The sequence below is a fragment of the Zea mays genome, chromosome 1, assembly GCF_902167145.1.
Source record: "Zea mays cultivar B73 chromosome 1, Zm-B73-REFERENCE-NAM-5.0, whole genome shotgun sequence".
Lineage (NCBI taxonomy): Eukaryota > Viridiplantae > Streptophyta > Magnoliopsida > Poales > Poaceae > Zea > Zea mays.
This window is the reverse complement of record NC_050096.1, coordinates 172381234-172398968: the sequence shown is the minus strand read 5'-3', so window position 1 is coordinate 172398968 and position 17735 is coordinate 172381234. Positions and strand designations below refer to the sequence as shown.

General features: G+C 41.7%; 1 protein-coding gene and 1 pseudogene across 1 annotated transcript; both read right to left on the bottom strand.

Annotated features, from left to right (window-relative positions):
• Nucleotides 1-265: 265 nt before the first annotated feature.
• On the bottom strand, nucleotides 266-429 carry LOC111590655 (uncharacterized; annotated as a pseudogene).
• Nucleotides 430-12746: 12317 nt separating this feature from the next.
• LOC118473091 (uncharacterized) lies at nucleotides 12747-17512 on the bottom strand. Its single transcript, XM_035961655.1, has 6 exons — nucleotides 17235-17512; nucleotides 16890-16958; nucleotides 15956-16298; nucleotides 14144-14221; nucleotides 13862-13927; nucleotides 12747-13133 (listed from the first exon to the last, which is right to left on the bottom strand). The coding sequence occupies exons 1-6, from the start codon at nucleotides 17510-17512 to the stop codon at nucleotides 12747-12749; spliced, it is 1221 nt and encodes a 406-aa protein (XP_035817548.1).
• Between the last annotated feature and the right edge of the window lie 223 nt (nucleotides 17513-17735).

The following is a 17735-nucleotide window of genomic DNA, read 5'->3' as shown; positions in this document are numbered from 1 at the left end:
GACGAATTCAGAAAAAAATCTTACTTTTTAGACTTATATACACTGCTTTTGGGGCATCTATGTTCATCCTCACGATCGAGTTTATAAGTTGTTGGTAATTTCATCAGATCTAATTCACTTCCAATTAAACTACCCCACCTTTGCCGTCCTTCCTACCTATCTCTGGCTCATTATGAAAAAGTAACCAAAACAACCAGTAAATATGGATCTAATTCAAACACATGCCATTTTGAAGAATAGTGTCAAATAACTTTCTAATTATGCATACACTGGTATAATGTATGTACGTTGCGACGGCACACAATCATACTTGATACACATAAAAAATAAATTCAATATCAAAGTAAATATGTGATCCACGTATCAAATATTAAATTAATAAGAAAAAAATATTACACTTTATCTTATCCAAAAAGCTGAGAAAGGTATGAACTCAAAAGCAGCCTAACCCTTTATTTTATAGCAAGCAATATTATAATGTCGGTCGTTCGTCATCCTTCAACTAGCGAAGAGATGATATGGAGGAACGTTACGTTGCATGTGGCTTTTTATTGTGTTGGGTTTTGGGCGGTTTAATTTACCATGACCTATATGTGGTGTAAGAGCATATATATTAAACCCATGGTGGCTGTCGCTAAAAATATACTTAACAAGTAACAACCAATAAATCCACATCAGCCTATTATGAAAAACAAATAATCTACATCTAAATGCAATGCATTGTTGATGAAGTAGCTAGCTAGTTGTTATAGGTAAAGCTAGAAATCGATCTTCGCATAGATAAATCGCATGCATGGGATGTGTTTGTTTGTCCTTATTCTCGCGACGTACGTGGAGCTCCTTTCAGTGACGTGGAAGATATTTGAACCGCACAGAGTGCCTGACGACGAATGCCCTCGTCACTCGGAACTCTAAAAATCTAGGTATCTGCTAGCTAGGCTTCTGCAGTAGTGAATAAACAATGCAATAATGAACACAGAAGCCAGTTCTAGAAGCCGGCGGAGCTGCTGCCGCTGCAACTAACCAGGGGAGGAGAACATCGGGCGGCGGCGGCCAGCAGACGAAGGACGAAGGAAATCTCTCGGCCGTCCTGTATTCTATTATCTATCTATTGTTTTAAATTTTACTCCACAAACAATTTTAAACAGTATTATTTTATATTTTTATTGTTCTACGTCTCCTATTTTACACTGTCTAGCCAGAACAGCCTACCGAGCTTTAAATAGGCCACGTGGGGCCCACGTACGTGTGTATAATTTTCAAGAAAATCCAATGACGGTCGGCGCCTGTATGGTAGCGCTGCGAAGCAATGCTAAATTTACTATCCGTTTGATCGGTTCGATGTGTAAGTGTGGTCTAGCTTATGCAAGCCTAATCCGCTAGAAACGGGACGCTCTTTGTGTATCTGTGCATGCAACCAAAACAAATGTTTTTGACTTGAGCTGCAGCCGTGGATGTAGCCTTGGCATTGTGTAAGCAGGCAACCAAACGAGAGCCCAATCGAGAGCCGTTGCATGGTCAATGCATAATGCATACAGGGAGGCCAGATGAGCAGGTGCAGGCATCCAATCATACGGTATAGCTTCTCAGATCTTTTATGTGTCTTAATAATGCATAACATGACCATATGAAAGTATATATACTAGTTGGTAGTAGTTGGTAGCACAGTACTATCATTATCATGCATGCATAAAGATGGATACATGTATGTACCTTATCTGTTGTCGTCGTCATCGTCATCGATGGAACCTTTTCTTTCTTATCCGTCGTCACCGTGGACGTCCCTATCACCGGTACTGCATCCTCGGCACCATCATCGTTAGCCACCGGTCGGCGACCATCATCATCATCATTACAGACACGTTGGTCGCCTTTGACGATGGTGTAGAGCCACCCTGCCATCTCGTCCTCCGACGGTGGGTCGAACTGTACATCGGGTGGCTTGCTAAACCTCGACGACGATGACCAGACGCAAGAAACTGCCGGCTGCGTCGGACCTGATGCGCCGCCTTCATGCCCTTCTTGTTTCAACACCAGCTCAAAGAGATCGTCTCTGTACGTGCAGAGGAAACATATATAAATCTCCAGTCTCCTCGCTCTCTATATGCATGCATGCTCATGGTTTTTTAATTAATTAATTGACTTTATATATAGATATAGACTGACCTATAATCGCCTCTATTATATTTATGATAAATGTGTTAATATGACTTATGAAAACATTTATGCCTATATATTACAGTAAATCACTTAGCAGAGAGTTATATAGTAATACTATAAATTTAAATAGCAGTTAGTTTTCTAACCATATATATACTCAGTGAGAATGCATTATCCTGGGTTGGAGCTAGTAGCTACACGCTGCATGCGCTCAGTTTCATTTTCATACCATTGATCTTTTGGGAAAGGCAAGAGTAACTCCTACATATATCTGATCATCGAGGATATTACTTGCTTAATTCCCTTGTAGCTCCATCAAATTAAATCATGCATGGAATAACTGACAAATCTATGATGTTTTCTTTTTAACATTATGCTAATTGCCAGGCACCACCGTTCACGGCGAGTTGCTTGTGGCTAGGCTCCTGTCTATCTAGCTTTAGACACACTCACTGCACATAAAAAACGTGTAATATATATAATCATAGATCACGTACGTGGAGTAGTCCGCGGCAACCATGTCGGCGAAGAAGCTGCTGGTCTCGCCCGAAGTGGGCACGGCGGCGGCGGCGGCAGCCTCGCCGGCGTTGTTGCTGTAGCAGCACCACGGATCCGCCGCAGCATCTGCTGGGTAGTTCATCGTCTCAAACTCTCTCGAGCATGCACTTGCTGCTGCTGCTACTGCTGCTGTGTATATATGTCTCAGTAGCCTCTGTGTGTGTATACTTATATAGTGTGCACGCGTGGCACGTACGCGTACGTGAGAAAGCAGCTAGTGGAGGAGGAGATATATGCGTGGCATGAGCCGCCATTCTAGCTGCTTGTTGATGGACGTGGAGCTCCTCGTGGGAGAGAGAAAGATCTACTTATATAGTGTAGGGATTAGGGAGGGGAGAGGGAGGGAGGTCCTGTCGTTGGGACTCGGGAGTGAAGGAAAGCACGCGGATCGATCTGGACTGTACTGTACCGTAGTGGTTGACAAGTCTAAGGACACGGTGCAGCCACCGAGGCAGCGGAGACAGGGCGATATCATCCCAACGCGGGGGATCGAGTCGCCGGGATTAATCGGGAGAGTCCCCTGCCCTGCTCCCCGCGGTGGAGACACTGGCGCCGGCCGCCGGCGGGGAAATTCCCTGCAGTAAGGACATGTTTGGGAGCAAAGCAAATGAAGAGAATGAGAGGGACTAAAATACTCTTGTTATTTAAAATTAGATATTAAGTGGATTTTAGCCCCTTCAATTCTCTCCATTCTCATTGCTACCAAATAAGCTCTAAGAGTTCCTTTGATAACCCGATATCTTGGTAGGATCCTGGCCCATTCTCTGGCCTTAAAATTCACGGGCCAAATTTCCCAAAGGAAAAAAGGGTGCATTTGGCATCCGTTTTCTCCGGCCCGATCCACGGGGGACTAGCGGGTTTTCGGCCATGGCCTCACGATGTTGGGTAGGTTTTTTCCGGCTCGATCACGAACGCATCGCCTCGTCGCATTGGCTAACCCGCCGGCGCCCGCCGCCTCCTCTCCTTCGCACTCGCGCATCCGCCGCTGCCTGCTGTCTTCTCCCCTCGCGCACGCCCCTTATAGATCGTCGTCGTTAGGCCCGTCGATGGCCAAGTGCCATCTGGGCAATGGCACAGGGCCCCCAAAGTTAACAGGGCCTCCAAAATCCAAATACTTAAAGCCCATGGCCATTAGCTAATTCTGCTACTTTGCTTACAGCCTTACACGAGAAGGCCCAACCAGTTGGCAGCTGCAGCCTGCAAGTGCCGCTCGGCCAGTCCGCCAGATGCCCATAGGCTAGAATCCAGATGCATCGTATGCCAATTGCCAACACCAGAGGGCACCGCGCGAACAGCCGAACACCAGAGGCTAGAGCGCCGCCATTGACGACAGGATCAGGATTCAGGAACGTCGCGAGGACCTCCTGAGTTTTGAAGACCTGAACAAAATACAAGCGAACAGGTTCGTCTCTATTGAGTATTGAACAATCTACTTCGTACCATAGGGATTAGGATTATGTATCCAACTAATTATTTTTTGGTTTGTGCCATAGGGATTAGGATTATGTATCCAACTAATTTTTTTTTGGTTTGTACCATAGGGATTAGGATCATGTATTCAGGAAATAGGAAGTATGATTCTGGTGCTGAAAAACGTAAAAAGAAACAGAGATTAGAAGCAGCAGCTCAATCTCAAAAGGGAGCTCTTGATAGATTTGTTGTGAGAGAAACTAATGGTGTTAATATCGACGACGATCATGGTGATGACCCTGACCCAATACAGGTTGTGGATGCTCCTAATGCAGTAGATGAAGGTAATACTTCTTTTTAGTCTAATAGTCTTTTCAGTCTGGTAGATATGTTGTGAGAGAGAGTAATGAAGGTAATGCTGCAGAAATAGATGAAGGTGTCGAGGCTCCTGCAACAGACCTGGATGAAACTCCAGATGCTAATATTGTCGATGATATTAATACTTCTTTTCAGTCTGATATATTTGATCCAAGAATATGGGATTCACTTAATCCTAAAATGGTTGATACTTTGCTCAAGAAGGGTCCTAAAAGGGACTTGTCTGTTGAGCATGGTCCTAGAGACAAATTATCTAGAAGGTTTTCGACAATATTTTACAATAGAGTTCTCCCAAACGGAGAAAAATGTGACAGAGAATGGCTTGTATATAGCAAAGAGCTTGATAAAGTTTTTTGTTTTTGCTGCAAGTTACTAAAAATGGGACACGTGAGAGGTCAGTTAGCAAATGATGGTTTCAGTGATTGGGGTCATATTGGCATTAGACTAAAAGAGCATGAAGTTAGTAGAGAACATGTCACAAATATGGCTGCATGGTATGATTTGCGTCTCAGATTTCAACAGAATCAAACTATTGGTAGAGTTGCTCAACGAGAGCTTGAAAAAGAAAGGGAGCATTGGAGAAAAGTATTGCTTAGGATTATTTTGATTGTAAGATTTCTTGCAGAACACAATATAGCATTTCGTGGTAGTAATAGCAGGTTGTATCAAGGCAACAACTATAATTTCTTAGGACTGATTGAAATGTTGGCTAAATTTGACCCGGTTATCAAAGAGCATGTTGACCGCATCACCAATGATAAAATCTGTGATCATTATCTTGGTCCTTCTATCCAGAATGAGTTAATTAATCTGTTAGCTTCTGTGATCAAGTCTACAATCATTGCAAAGGTAAAAGAAGCAAAGTACTTCTCAGTTATGGATTGGCAATGATATCAATTGCAAAGGTAAAAGAAGTCTTACATGTGTTCTACTATGACACAAGAAAGACTCAATGGATTGGCAATGATATCAATTGAAAGTGAAGTCTTCGAGGATACTGATTATGAAGGCGTAATTGAAGATTTTATTTCAAGAAACCCAAGGCGGATGTTGCTTTTTAGTAGAACATGAGGTAAGCACTATAGTTCAGAAGTATACATTATTAAGTACATGTTATTTTTGTAATTTTAGAGCATCTATTTTAGTCTCGTTCTGGGGCCTCATTTTTTCTGGAGACGGGCCTGGTCGTCGTCAGGGAGATAAAGAGGTGGTGGCGGGTCAGATCGCGCACGGCCTCAGATCACCTCCTCAGCCACCTCCTCTTCACTCTCGCATGGCCCTTGCAGCGGCGGCAGCTGGCGGGAGAGAGACTTGGGACTGGCTGTCCTTCGATTTGCGTATGTAACCTATTCTCTTGTCTCTCTCCTTCAGTTTAAGCATATGTTTTATTTTCTTCTTGGCTCGACCAAATAAGGCTATCCGCAACCGTTACCTCTAAATTTTTTCCCCTATATCACTTTTTCCCCCTATTTTCCCCCTATTTTTTCATCTCCCGCAGCGGTTCCCCCTAAATACTCCTCTATACCCCACTACAACTATAAAATATCATTTTCTATATCAACTATCAATTTTTTATCTACTAACAATTACTCGTGGACCCACAACACAGTGTGTTTAGGGTGATGAACAGTGACACGCTAGATCTGGGAGGAGAGAGAAGGGGACCGATACGTAGGGGGCGCTGTAGGGGGCACCGCTGCGGCCGTAGGGTGCCCCTACAGCCGCCATGTAAGGGGAGGGGGATGCCGAGGGGGCTGCGTTGCGCACATCCTAACTAGCACAATTGCTTTGGTTTCTACTAGGTTGAAATTAAGCAGCAGACCGTACCATTTCTTGTTCACTTACTTTGTCATCGGATCCACACAGCTTAATTTCTCACGGTCAATAACAACAACGCATGGAGTTTTTATTTCTGTGAAGAAGCATGTATTTTTTTATCTCAACCCGATCTATTGGTGAGAGGAGGAAGATGAATACTGCATATATGTTAGCATAATATTTTTAAATTGAATAGTTGATAGTTCTATGAACTGAAGTTGCTTGTGTCAAGGTGTGGGTGTTGATAGTTGATAGTTCTAGCTAGATCTGGGAGTCCCAACTATGAGGAACATTGATTCCTAATGTCCTGCCTTGTTAGGATTGTATGTTTTTTTTTCTGAATTCAACTTGTAGTTTGATACTATGTAGGCTTCTGGCAGTTAGATACTTGCAGTTTGCAATGACTGGAAGCATAGTTGTTAATCTGCCATTACATGATATTGTCGGCTTGCAAGGCAACACGTTCTGAAAATGAACATATCTTAATATTTATGAGGAACATTAGTTCATTAGGTTTTTGCTTTATCTAGTGAAAAGTCCAAGAAAAGGTTTGAGCTTTCTTGTGTCTTTTTGAAATGCGTAATTTCCATAGGATCCCAAGTCATGCATAATTTGTTCAGAATGACAAGTGATTATTTCAACTTATACTTAACCACTAGTACTAACCACTTGCATGACAATTTTGCAGAAGGACAACTTATATTACTTTCCCGACATCTCATCGGTCTGAAGCCTTTGGTTCTCAAGACTTTGGATATGCCCTTTTTTATATTCTAGGATGGAGGGAGTATCCTTCAAATCTTTTACTCCAAAAACATAAATGGTCCAAATAAACCTCTTCTCAAAGGCCCCCTTAGTTTAACTGATGTGCTGATCCAATTCAGTTTTCAGAGTATGTTGATATGGTTTGTGCACCTAGTCGACATAGGACTACATAAAACAGCAAAGAAGCCTAACCAAACTAAAGACCTCACCACACCTTATTACAGAGACCAAATTAAAAAGAATGCGATTTTTTTCATGTAAAGTTTGATTACAACTATTGATACCAGAAAAACCTTCTAGTAAACAGTTATCTTAGATGTGCATGTAGTTTAGATGTGGAAACAACCTTCTAGTAAAACAGCTGGTAATGATATTTTTCTATTCTAGTTGTAACGAGACATTTTCTATTCTAGTTGTATAGAGGCTTTCAGTATACAAGCATGCTCAGAACTTCAAATAGGATTATTTATTATTCTTTCATATGCCCAATTCCTGTATTTTAGTCACTATTTAGTATTTACATATCGAATTCTTTCATGTCCTGAAACAGTTTTGTTGCTCTTGTTTCTTAGCATTAAGTTCTTAGTAGATGAGGAATTTAATATATAGGAAATTTATCTGAGTTTTTTTCTCATCAACAGGTCGTACATAAGGATTTTTCATCAACAAGTGGTCACCAAAAGAAGCACTGAAACATCAAGATGGTGTTTGCTTCTAGGTCTTGCCATTGAAGATATGATGCTAAACTGAAGTCATGTAGTATTATGCTATGCATTCAAGAGATGATGCTAGACTGAATAATCGCATCTATCTGATTTTCTATGCACTGAGACTCTATGTTTGTATTATTGTTATGCTATGCAATCTATGCACTGAAACGTTCAACTCTGTTTGATCTCGCTGAGATATTCAGAATTATAATACGCTGATGCCAATTTGCAGAATTGTAATAAATTTTCTGGTCAATTTGCTAGTGATGCATGACAGGTAAATATTCAAGAGATGATCATACTGGCTGCTGGCTACTCCTTAGCTATCAGCTTCTTGTAGCAGGGGAGGGTATCCTTGACTACTGGCTTCTAAATATCAACAGGGGAGGGCAGCCCCATCGGACGGTGCTCACCCAGGGATCCTGGGTAGCAGGGATTATGCTCCGTAGGTGCTGACTCCCCTGGGATCCTCTACCCAGCTGCCAAAGGAGGCCTAAAGAGCGCTTCTGGCCGCTCCGATCCGGCGCTGGCGGCTGCTGGCCCGGCGGTGTTGGTCAAGCGTGGTCGATAGATCAAAACTGAGTTACAGACGGTGGTGACTCGTTCTGGTGGCATTTACCCGCCCGTGGCCACATGATGCGCATTTCGCGAAGATGATGTGTACCATTTTGGGTTGTAGCTACCTAGGCATAGGTGGGTGGAGTACTGTTATTTCAATTTTCAAGTAGACAGAGGTTTTATATATTACTTTTCAAAAAACAAGAAATACTCCCTCAGGCAATGTTTGGTCTTTTGGACAACATTTAATTTGAGCTAGACTTCTATATATACTAACTTCAATGGTATATACATATTTTCACTTATACCATGTTTGGATATAGATATTGGAGCATGGAATTATGAATTGAAATCAACTTTCTATAATTCTATTGTTTGGTTGCACATGAAATTGAGATTTGGATTCAGAGACCTAATTCCCTGGAATTTGACTATAACTAAAAACTCCCTCTTCCAATACAGAACATCACTCATCTATATTGCATGGAATTGGACCAAGAGTCCACCAAACCATTCAAAGAGATCATCCGGTGGACATGATTCTTGATGACATTGGAGAGTAATAACTCGTTCTAGAATTGCTCTTTTTGTGAGAATTACTCTTTTATGTCTACTTTTGAGCCTTTTAGGGTAGAAGATGCTTTAAAGGATATGGATTAGGTGGTGTCCATGCAAGGAGAGCTCAACAATTTCAAGAGGAATGATGTATGAAATTTCATACCACATTTTAATCAAAATGTTGTAGTAACCAAGTGGGTCTTCCACAACAAGCCAGATGAACACGGTGTAGTGATAAGGAACAAACCACGACGTGTGGCCAAAGGGTACTCACAAGTAGAAGGTTTGGATTTTGTTGAAACCTTTGCACCCATAGCTATGATTAAATCAATTCATATTCTATTGGCCTACGCTACTTACCATGATTTCAAGCTCTTTCAAATGGACGTGAAAAGCATATTTTCAATGGACCCATCAAGGAAGAGGTCTATGTTGAGAAACCTCCCGGCTTCAAGGATGATAAGTATCCTAACCATGGCTTTAAGCTCAGTAAGGCATTCTATAAGCTTAAGCAAGCACCAAGAGTATGGCATGAATGCCTTAGAGACTTAATTGCAAATTCATTTAAGGTTGGTAAATCTGATCCTACTTTGTTTACTAAGGTAATTGACAATGACTTATTTATATATCAAATTTATGTTGATGACATCATCTTTGGTTCTACTAACCAATCGTCTTATGAGAAATTTAGTAGGATTATGATCAAGAAGTTTGAGATGTCGATGATGGGAGAGTTAAAGTTCTTTCTAGGATTCATATCAAATAACTAAAGGATGGGACCTTCATCTCCCAAATGAAGTACACTCAAGATATTTTGAAGAAGTTTGGATGAAGGATGTCAAACACATCAATACGCCCATGCGAACCAATGGACATCTCGACCTTAACATAGGAGATAAATAAGTTGATCAAAAGGTATAGCGGTTTTTTATTGGCTCTTTACTTTATTTAAGTGCATCTTGACCGGATATTATGCTTTCTTTATGCATGTGTGCAAGATTCCAAGCCAATCCTAAGGAATGCCACCTTAGGGTCGTTAAAACAATCTTGAGGTTTTAGTTCACACTCCTAATTTTGGACTTTGGTATCCAAAGGGTTCAAACTTTGATCTCATTGGTTATTTTGATGCTGATGTGGGATGTAAGGTTGATAGGAAGAGCACATTAGGGACTTGCCAGTTTCTAGGATGATTCCTGGTGTCTTGGACTTCAAAGAAACAAAACTTTGTTGCCCTATCCACTGCCAAGGTTGAGTACATTGATGCTTGACAATGTTGTGCACGGTTACTCTAGATGAGACAAACCATCAAGTACTTTGGCTACAATCTGAGCAAAGTCTCCCTCCTATGTGATAATGAGAGTGCAATCCGAATGATGGATAATATTGTTGATCACAACCGCACTAAGCACATAGGCATCTAGTATCACTTTTTGATAGATCACTCACAAAGGGGAGATATCATTATAGACCACGTGAGCAACCACAAACAGTTAGCTGATATCTTCACCAAGCCCTTAGAAGAGAGAATATTCTGTGAGCTTAGGAGTGAGCTAAATATTCTCGATTCTCGCAACATGGATTGAATTATTGCACACATTGCTTATTTTTTATATACCTTTAATCATGCTCTTTCAATTGGTACATTTTCATGTTCATATTTCTGGTGTACCAAGGTTCAAATTGTAGAAAATCATCCATGGGCCTCACAAGTCCAAGTGCATAGGTTAAACAACTATGCATCACTTGTATGCACATATTTAGGGAGAGGATGGTCTATAGACTGAAGTTTTAATACTAACCATGTTTTCAAGATTAGTATGTGTGTAGTCTCAAATTGAAAGGGGAATGGTGAGTTTGGGCAAAGGAAAGCGATTTCATTGCATATTCGTCGGTAAAAGACTCTTTGCTTCAAATTCTTGATTTTACATTGCTCCTATTCATGCCTTTGTTTTCATATCTTTTGAGAAGTAATGGTAAAGGCCATTTGAATTTTTATGTTTTTGGCTTTTGATGCCAAAGGGGACAAATTATAGACCAAAGCAAATGGACCGACCCACCACTTATGTTTTTCAAAAGATTTTGAGTTTTGTGAATTTATGAATTGGTATATGAAAACCCTCTTGAAATCTAAGAGAAGACTCTCTTATGAAGTCTTTGCCAAAAAGGATGAAATGAAATTTTGGTCAAAACAAATGTATTTTAAAAGGAGTTTACTAAAAGAAAATTCTTTTATGCCAATGTGGGAGAAGTTTTCAAAACTTTGAAAAGGATTTGATTTGCAAAAACAAAAAACAAGTGGATATATTAGTTAGAAGTTAGAAAACTTCATAGACACTTGTATACATTTCCATTTGTATATATATGAATCTACATATGCATATGTGTATACTAATGATTGCATCTACACCTGTATTCCCAACAGAGTCTACCTACTACTCTACGTCGATGACATTGTTCTGACTACATCCACGCCAGCAATGCTTCATCGGACCATCACTTCATTACAACAATTTTTTTCTGATGAAAGATCTTGGTCCACTTCAGCATTTCCTAGGGATTGGCGTGACTCGTTCCGCCACTGGCATGTTCCTCCCTCGGTGTCAGTACACGCTTGAGATATTGGAGCGCGCCAACATGACTGGTTGCAAAACCCGCACCACCGCCATGGATACATAATCCAAGCTGTCTTCGTCTAGCGAGCATTTGGCCGATCCTACTCTTTAATGTAGTCTGGTTGGTGCTCTTCAGTACTTGACGTTCACTCGCCCTGACATCACCTACGCTGTTCAATAAGTTTGCCTCCACTTGCACAATCCTTAGGAGCCGCATCTCACTACCGTGAAGCGCATCCTTCGCTATCTTCAGGGGACTTCTGATCTCGGGCTATTCTGACCACTCCTCCTCGCCAACCACCCTCACCGTCTAAACTGATGCTGATTGGGCTTGACACTCGTTGCTCCACCTCTAGCTTTGCTGCTCTTCTTGGTACCGGTCATGTTTCTTGGTCCAGCAAGCGTCAACAGACTGTGACACGCTCCAGTGCTGAGGCTGAATACCGTGCCATTGCTAATGGTGTGGCAGAGGCTTCCTGGCTACGACAGCTCCTTCAGGAATTGGGACAACCTTTGTAGCATGCCACTCTTGTCTACTGTGACAATGTGAGTGCAGTTTACCTCTCGACTAACCTGGTGCACCATTAACGCACCAAACACATCGAGATCGACCTTCACTTCGTCTATTAGCGTGTCAGCGTTGGCACGGTTCGCAGATATTTTCACCAAGGGTCTTCTTACTACAGTTTTTGTTGATTTTCGGTCCAGTACGATGTTCCTACTACAAGGGGTGTTAGAAAGATATACATAGCATGCTATCAATAGATATAGAAACTCTTTCCTAGGATATCAATCCTGTGATTCCTTGCATGCCTGCCCAGCCCATTGTTGCTATAAACTGAGTAAGCGCATGGCTATATATCGTACTATACTATGTATGTTGATTATAATAAAACCGTGTATTCTACCCAAATACTACTCACGTCTTCAGAACTTTTTTTAATTGACATTTTCTTAAAATAAATATTAAAATCTAGCTTACAAACTCGAATATATATTACATGCGCGCGCTTTATGGAAGAGAAGCATGATGACGACAAGAATATTAATTAATCTCCCAGACAACACATATTATACGTAGCTTCTATCTATCTAGCAAGCGGCTGCAGGCAATGCTATATATACACCCACTATTTGTCTGCCTATAGGCTATACTCTTATTGGTGTTTCCACATCAAGATACCTACTAACCTACCTGGTAACGGGCAGGTTAATTATATCATTCGCACACACAGGCTGCTACTGCCCTTCCCTTTGCTGCTGCTGCAGGAGCCGCCGCCGCCGGGTACAGGGGCTCCACAGGCACCATCACGGCTGCAGCGTCGCCAGGGTAATGCGGCAGCTGAAGCACGGCCGTCGTTCCGAAGGGCACCATGGTGGCAGGCGACGACGGAGGGTGGTAGCCGCCGAGGACCATCGTCGTCGGAGCTGCGGCTTGGAATGGCACGGGCGGCGTCGTCCCCAGAGGCACGCACCGCGGCTGCACGACGGCGGGGTATGCCGCCGCCGCCGGTGCCAGCAGGCCGGCGGACGACATCGCCTGCACCTGGTGCTGCAGCGACTTCATGTAGTGGATGGTCTGGTCCAGCGTCGAGGCTTGGTTGGACTGAAAATTGGTCATCCATCAGTCATGTTAGAACCAGGGCAGTAAACAACTGAACAAGTACGTACAGCAGCAAGCACCTATCGACGCATTCATTCATATGTAGTATCAGTATGGTGGTCAATCCTCATTCTGTGGATGCAGGCATACATGATACATGCAGCAGTTTTTTATTTTTCTTTTTGGCAGGGAAACTGACTTTCCTTCAGATAAGATAGAGGTGAACTCTGAATCTGCCCTGCCTGGCATGTATGGATGTCGGCGCATCCGGCCGGTTTCGGAACCCTGAGCTGAAAAGTCTAAATAGACCCGGCCGATGAGAGAAATGATTTTTGCTGCATGTATAATGCTGCCATATATATATATATATATATATATATATATATATATATATATATATATATATATATATATATATATATATATATATATATATATATATATATATATATATATATATATATATACTTCAGTTCGATTAAGTTCTTTTTTAGATGGTCACTATATTTATTTATTTTGCTCTCAATGTATGTGGATTGGATTGAACTACGTGTGTTTCAGTCCCGAATAAGTCAAAATCATTTATAATTTTTTATAATTTTATCCAATCCACATGGGATAAGAATAACCGAATAAGATCTTAGTTGAAAAATCCGTATTTATGTCCGGCCATCATATAAAACTGGGCGCACTAATCGTGGTGACCGTATCGGTCGCACGTACGTACTCACCTTGCTGCATCCCGGCACGATCTGCTGCAGGGTCTTGAACCGCTCGTTTATCTTGTGCCTCCGTCTCTGCAAGCGTAGGTACGTATTCAGCACATTATTAATATAGTACTGCAACCGATCATCAGATCAGTGCCTAATGTGTAATAACTGTGATATAGGCAATGTTTGAATGCACTAGACCTAATATTTAGTTATCAAACAAATTATTTTTAAAATTAGTTGGCTAACAAATAGCAACTAACTATTAACTTTAGTATATTCAAACACCATAATAATATCTACCTTTTCTGTCAGGTTGTGTGCTTCTCCATGGTGAGACCTCCTCGAAGATCCGCCTCCCGCCGGCGCCTTTCTCATCTCCTGTCGGACCCCACGTACGGCAAAAGAAGAAGGTAAGAACAGGGCAACGATGCAGTAAGTTGCATTGCAGTTTTATTCAGTCATGACGAGGACGACGTCAAACAAGAACTGAATTTGGCTCGGGAAATTAACTTCTGAATCAGCTTACTTGTTGTGTATCCAAGAAAAATTTGGGGCAAATGCTATCGAACAATTCAGATGAATTCAGAAAATCCTACTGTTTAGACTTAGACAATGCCTTTGGGACTTCTAATTATGCATATAAACTACACATGGTGGCCGTTAGTAAAAATATACTTAACAAGTAACGACCAGATTAAATCCACATCAGCCTATTATAAAAAACAAGAAGTAATCTACATCTAATTGCAATGCATTGTTGATGAAGTAGCCAGTTAATTATTACAGATAAAGCTGGAAACTGTTCTTCGTATATGCACCTAGTCTTTTTTTGGGGGAAAGGTATGGATTATTTGCAATTTTTTTTATAGAGGGGCCGATGTAACGGAGAGAGCTATCTATCGCCTCCCTCCCATACAATTGAGCCCTTTTGAGCCTCTTCTTCATTTGTATGGAAGATAAAAGAAATATGGAAATGGAAGAAAATGTAGAAAGAAAAAGGAACAAGAAAAGAGAAGAAAGAGAGTAACAGGAGCAAGTCCCTCCTTAAACTATCTCTGCCAGCTTATATATCTCTATACTCATATTTAAATTTTACTCTATAAATAGTATAACCTTCGGTATATTTTAAGTGATTGTACGAGTAAACTGATGGATACACCCTTAGGCCCTTTTCGGTTTCTAGAGATTGGAGCCCGGATTAATTCCTAGCCGGATTATTTCTCTAATTTATATATATTTTGATGATCTGGAGCGAATTCTAGTTTATTCCTGTACAACCAAATGGGCCCTTAGCATTTTAAGGTTGCATCCGCGCACTGCTGAGTGCTGAGCATAGATCAATGGCATGGGATGTGTTTTGTTTGTACGTTGAGCTCGTTTTAGTGACGTCCAAGATATTTCAACCGCAAAGTGGCCTGTGGGCCTGACGACGAATATGCACTCATCACTCGGAACTCTAAACCTAGGTATCTGCTAGCTAGGCTCTTGCAGTAGTGAATTAGGGGGTGTTTGGTTTCTAGGGACTAATTTTTAGTCCCTCCACTTAATTCCATTTTAGTCCCTAAATTACTAAATATAGAAACTAAAACTTTATTTTAGTTTCCCTATTTAACAATTTATGAACTAAAATGGAATTAAGTGGAGGGACTAAAGTTTAGTCCCTATAAACCAAACACCCCCTTAAACAATGCAATAATGAACAGAAGCAAGTTCTGGAAGCCAGGGGAGCTGCTTCCCCTGCAACTTGTAACTAGGGGAGGAGAACATCCGGCGGCGGCCGGCAGAGGAAGGAAATCTCTCGGCCGTACGTGGCTAGCTAGAGCTAGTTGACGAGCTTATTTGATATGGGCCACGCGGGCCCCACGTATATATATATATATACACAATTTTCAACGAGTTGGCTGTATTTGCTAAATTACTGTGGCTCCAGTGTCCAGACGAACAGTAGTCCCAACGTACGTATAGAGACGCTGTTCGATCGGCTGGCTTACTTGCCGTGTTGTTAATTTTCTACTGTTTCGACAGTATATTGAGCATTTAGAATGGCGGCAGCGGCTGGCTTCTAGGCTATGCATATAGATGGATATATAGTATACACGGTCACGTGCGTACCTTGTTGCCCATAATCATCATCCCTTCCACCGTCGTCGTCGTTGGAGCCTTTTCTTTCTTGTCCGCCGTCGTGGTCGACGTTCCCATCACCGGCACTCCATCCTCCTGACCATCGTCAGCCGCCAGTCGGTCACCGTCGCCGTTGTCATCATTGCAGGCAGGTTCGTCGCCATTGACGATGGTGCAGAGCCACGCCGCCATCTCGTCCTCCGACGGTGGGTCGAACCGTACATCCGGTGGCTTGCTGAACCTCGACGACCAGACGCAGGAAACCGTCGGATGCATCGAACCCGGTCCTGGGGCACCACCTTCTTGCTCCAACACCAGCTCGAACAGATCATCTCTGTACGATCGAGCAGGTTTTTAAATTAATTGGCTATTAGACTGACATGCATATAGTCGTTATTATTCTATAGATGCCTCTATTTATTAATTTACCACAAATGTGTTACTGTAATAACTCATATAAATATTCACAGAAACATTTATGGTAATGTCATAGTAAATCACTTAGCAGTAGAGAGTTACACTTAGTAGATAATAACAGTAATATCATAAACTACTATAGTAGTTTGTTTTCCAAACATATATATACTCCTCTACATGAGACTTAGCAGTATATATGATCTCTAAGATCAGCTAGTTCCTTAATAACTGGTACTAACCTAGTCAGCAAGCATTATCTCGGTCTGAAGCTAGCTATATATACCAGCTGCGCTCAATTCATACCATTCTTTTAGGAGAGGTAAGACTAATAACTCCTACATATATCCCGCTTAGACGACAAGCATCATCCAAGGTATTACTTTCTTGATTTTTCCTTGTGGCTCCATGCATCAAATCATGCATGGAATGGAATCTATGATGTTTTTTTTAATATTGTTGGAAGAACCGGATCGCCAACATATGACACACTGGTCACCCGCACACATACTTAGACATGCCGTGAGCCCACGACACATGCACAACATCAGCTATAGGTTTTAGATCTAGGCCAACACTCCTAAAAAAGTTAGCCCATTAGCAGGTTATGTTCTCAATCATATAAACTATACTTACTCATCCGTAACTCACAATGTAATTATAGAGATGTTTGAATGCACTAGAACTAATAGTTAGCTGCTAAAATTAACTAATAACATTTAAACAACTTAACTAATAATTCAGCTATTAGATATTTTTAGCAAATTTAGCTACTAGTTAGCTAGCTATTTATTAGCTAGATAATTTCACTAGCATTTTCAGCTAACTACCTATTAGCTATAATACATTCAAACACCCTCGCTTCCCAACAAATATTATGCTAATTGCTGCCAGCCACAGCATAACGAGTACCTGTCTAGGCTTCTCTATCGCTTTAGACACACTCAGTGGCACATCAGATACGGCGTAATAATCATAGATCACGTACGTGGAGTAGTCCGCGGCGGCAACCATGTCGCCGAAGAAACGGCTGGCCTCCTCGCCCGAGGTGGGCACGGCGGCGGCGGCGGCGGCCTCGCCGGCGTTGTTGCTGTAGCAGCACCACGGATCCGCCGCAGCATCTGGGTAGTTCATCGTCTCAAATTCTCTCTCTCTAGGTATCAATACACACACGATCCTAGCAAGTTTAAGCAAGCGCGAAATGATCGAACATGCACTTCTGCCGCTCATGCCTGCTGTGTATATATATCTCAATAGTTATATACTTATATAGTGCACGCGTGTACTATCGGACACAGCTATTTGTCGAGAGTGTCTGAAGCACTCGGTAAAGGCTAAAAAATAATTGGTGAATGCT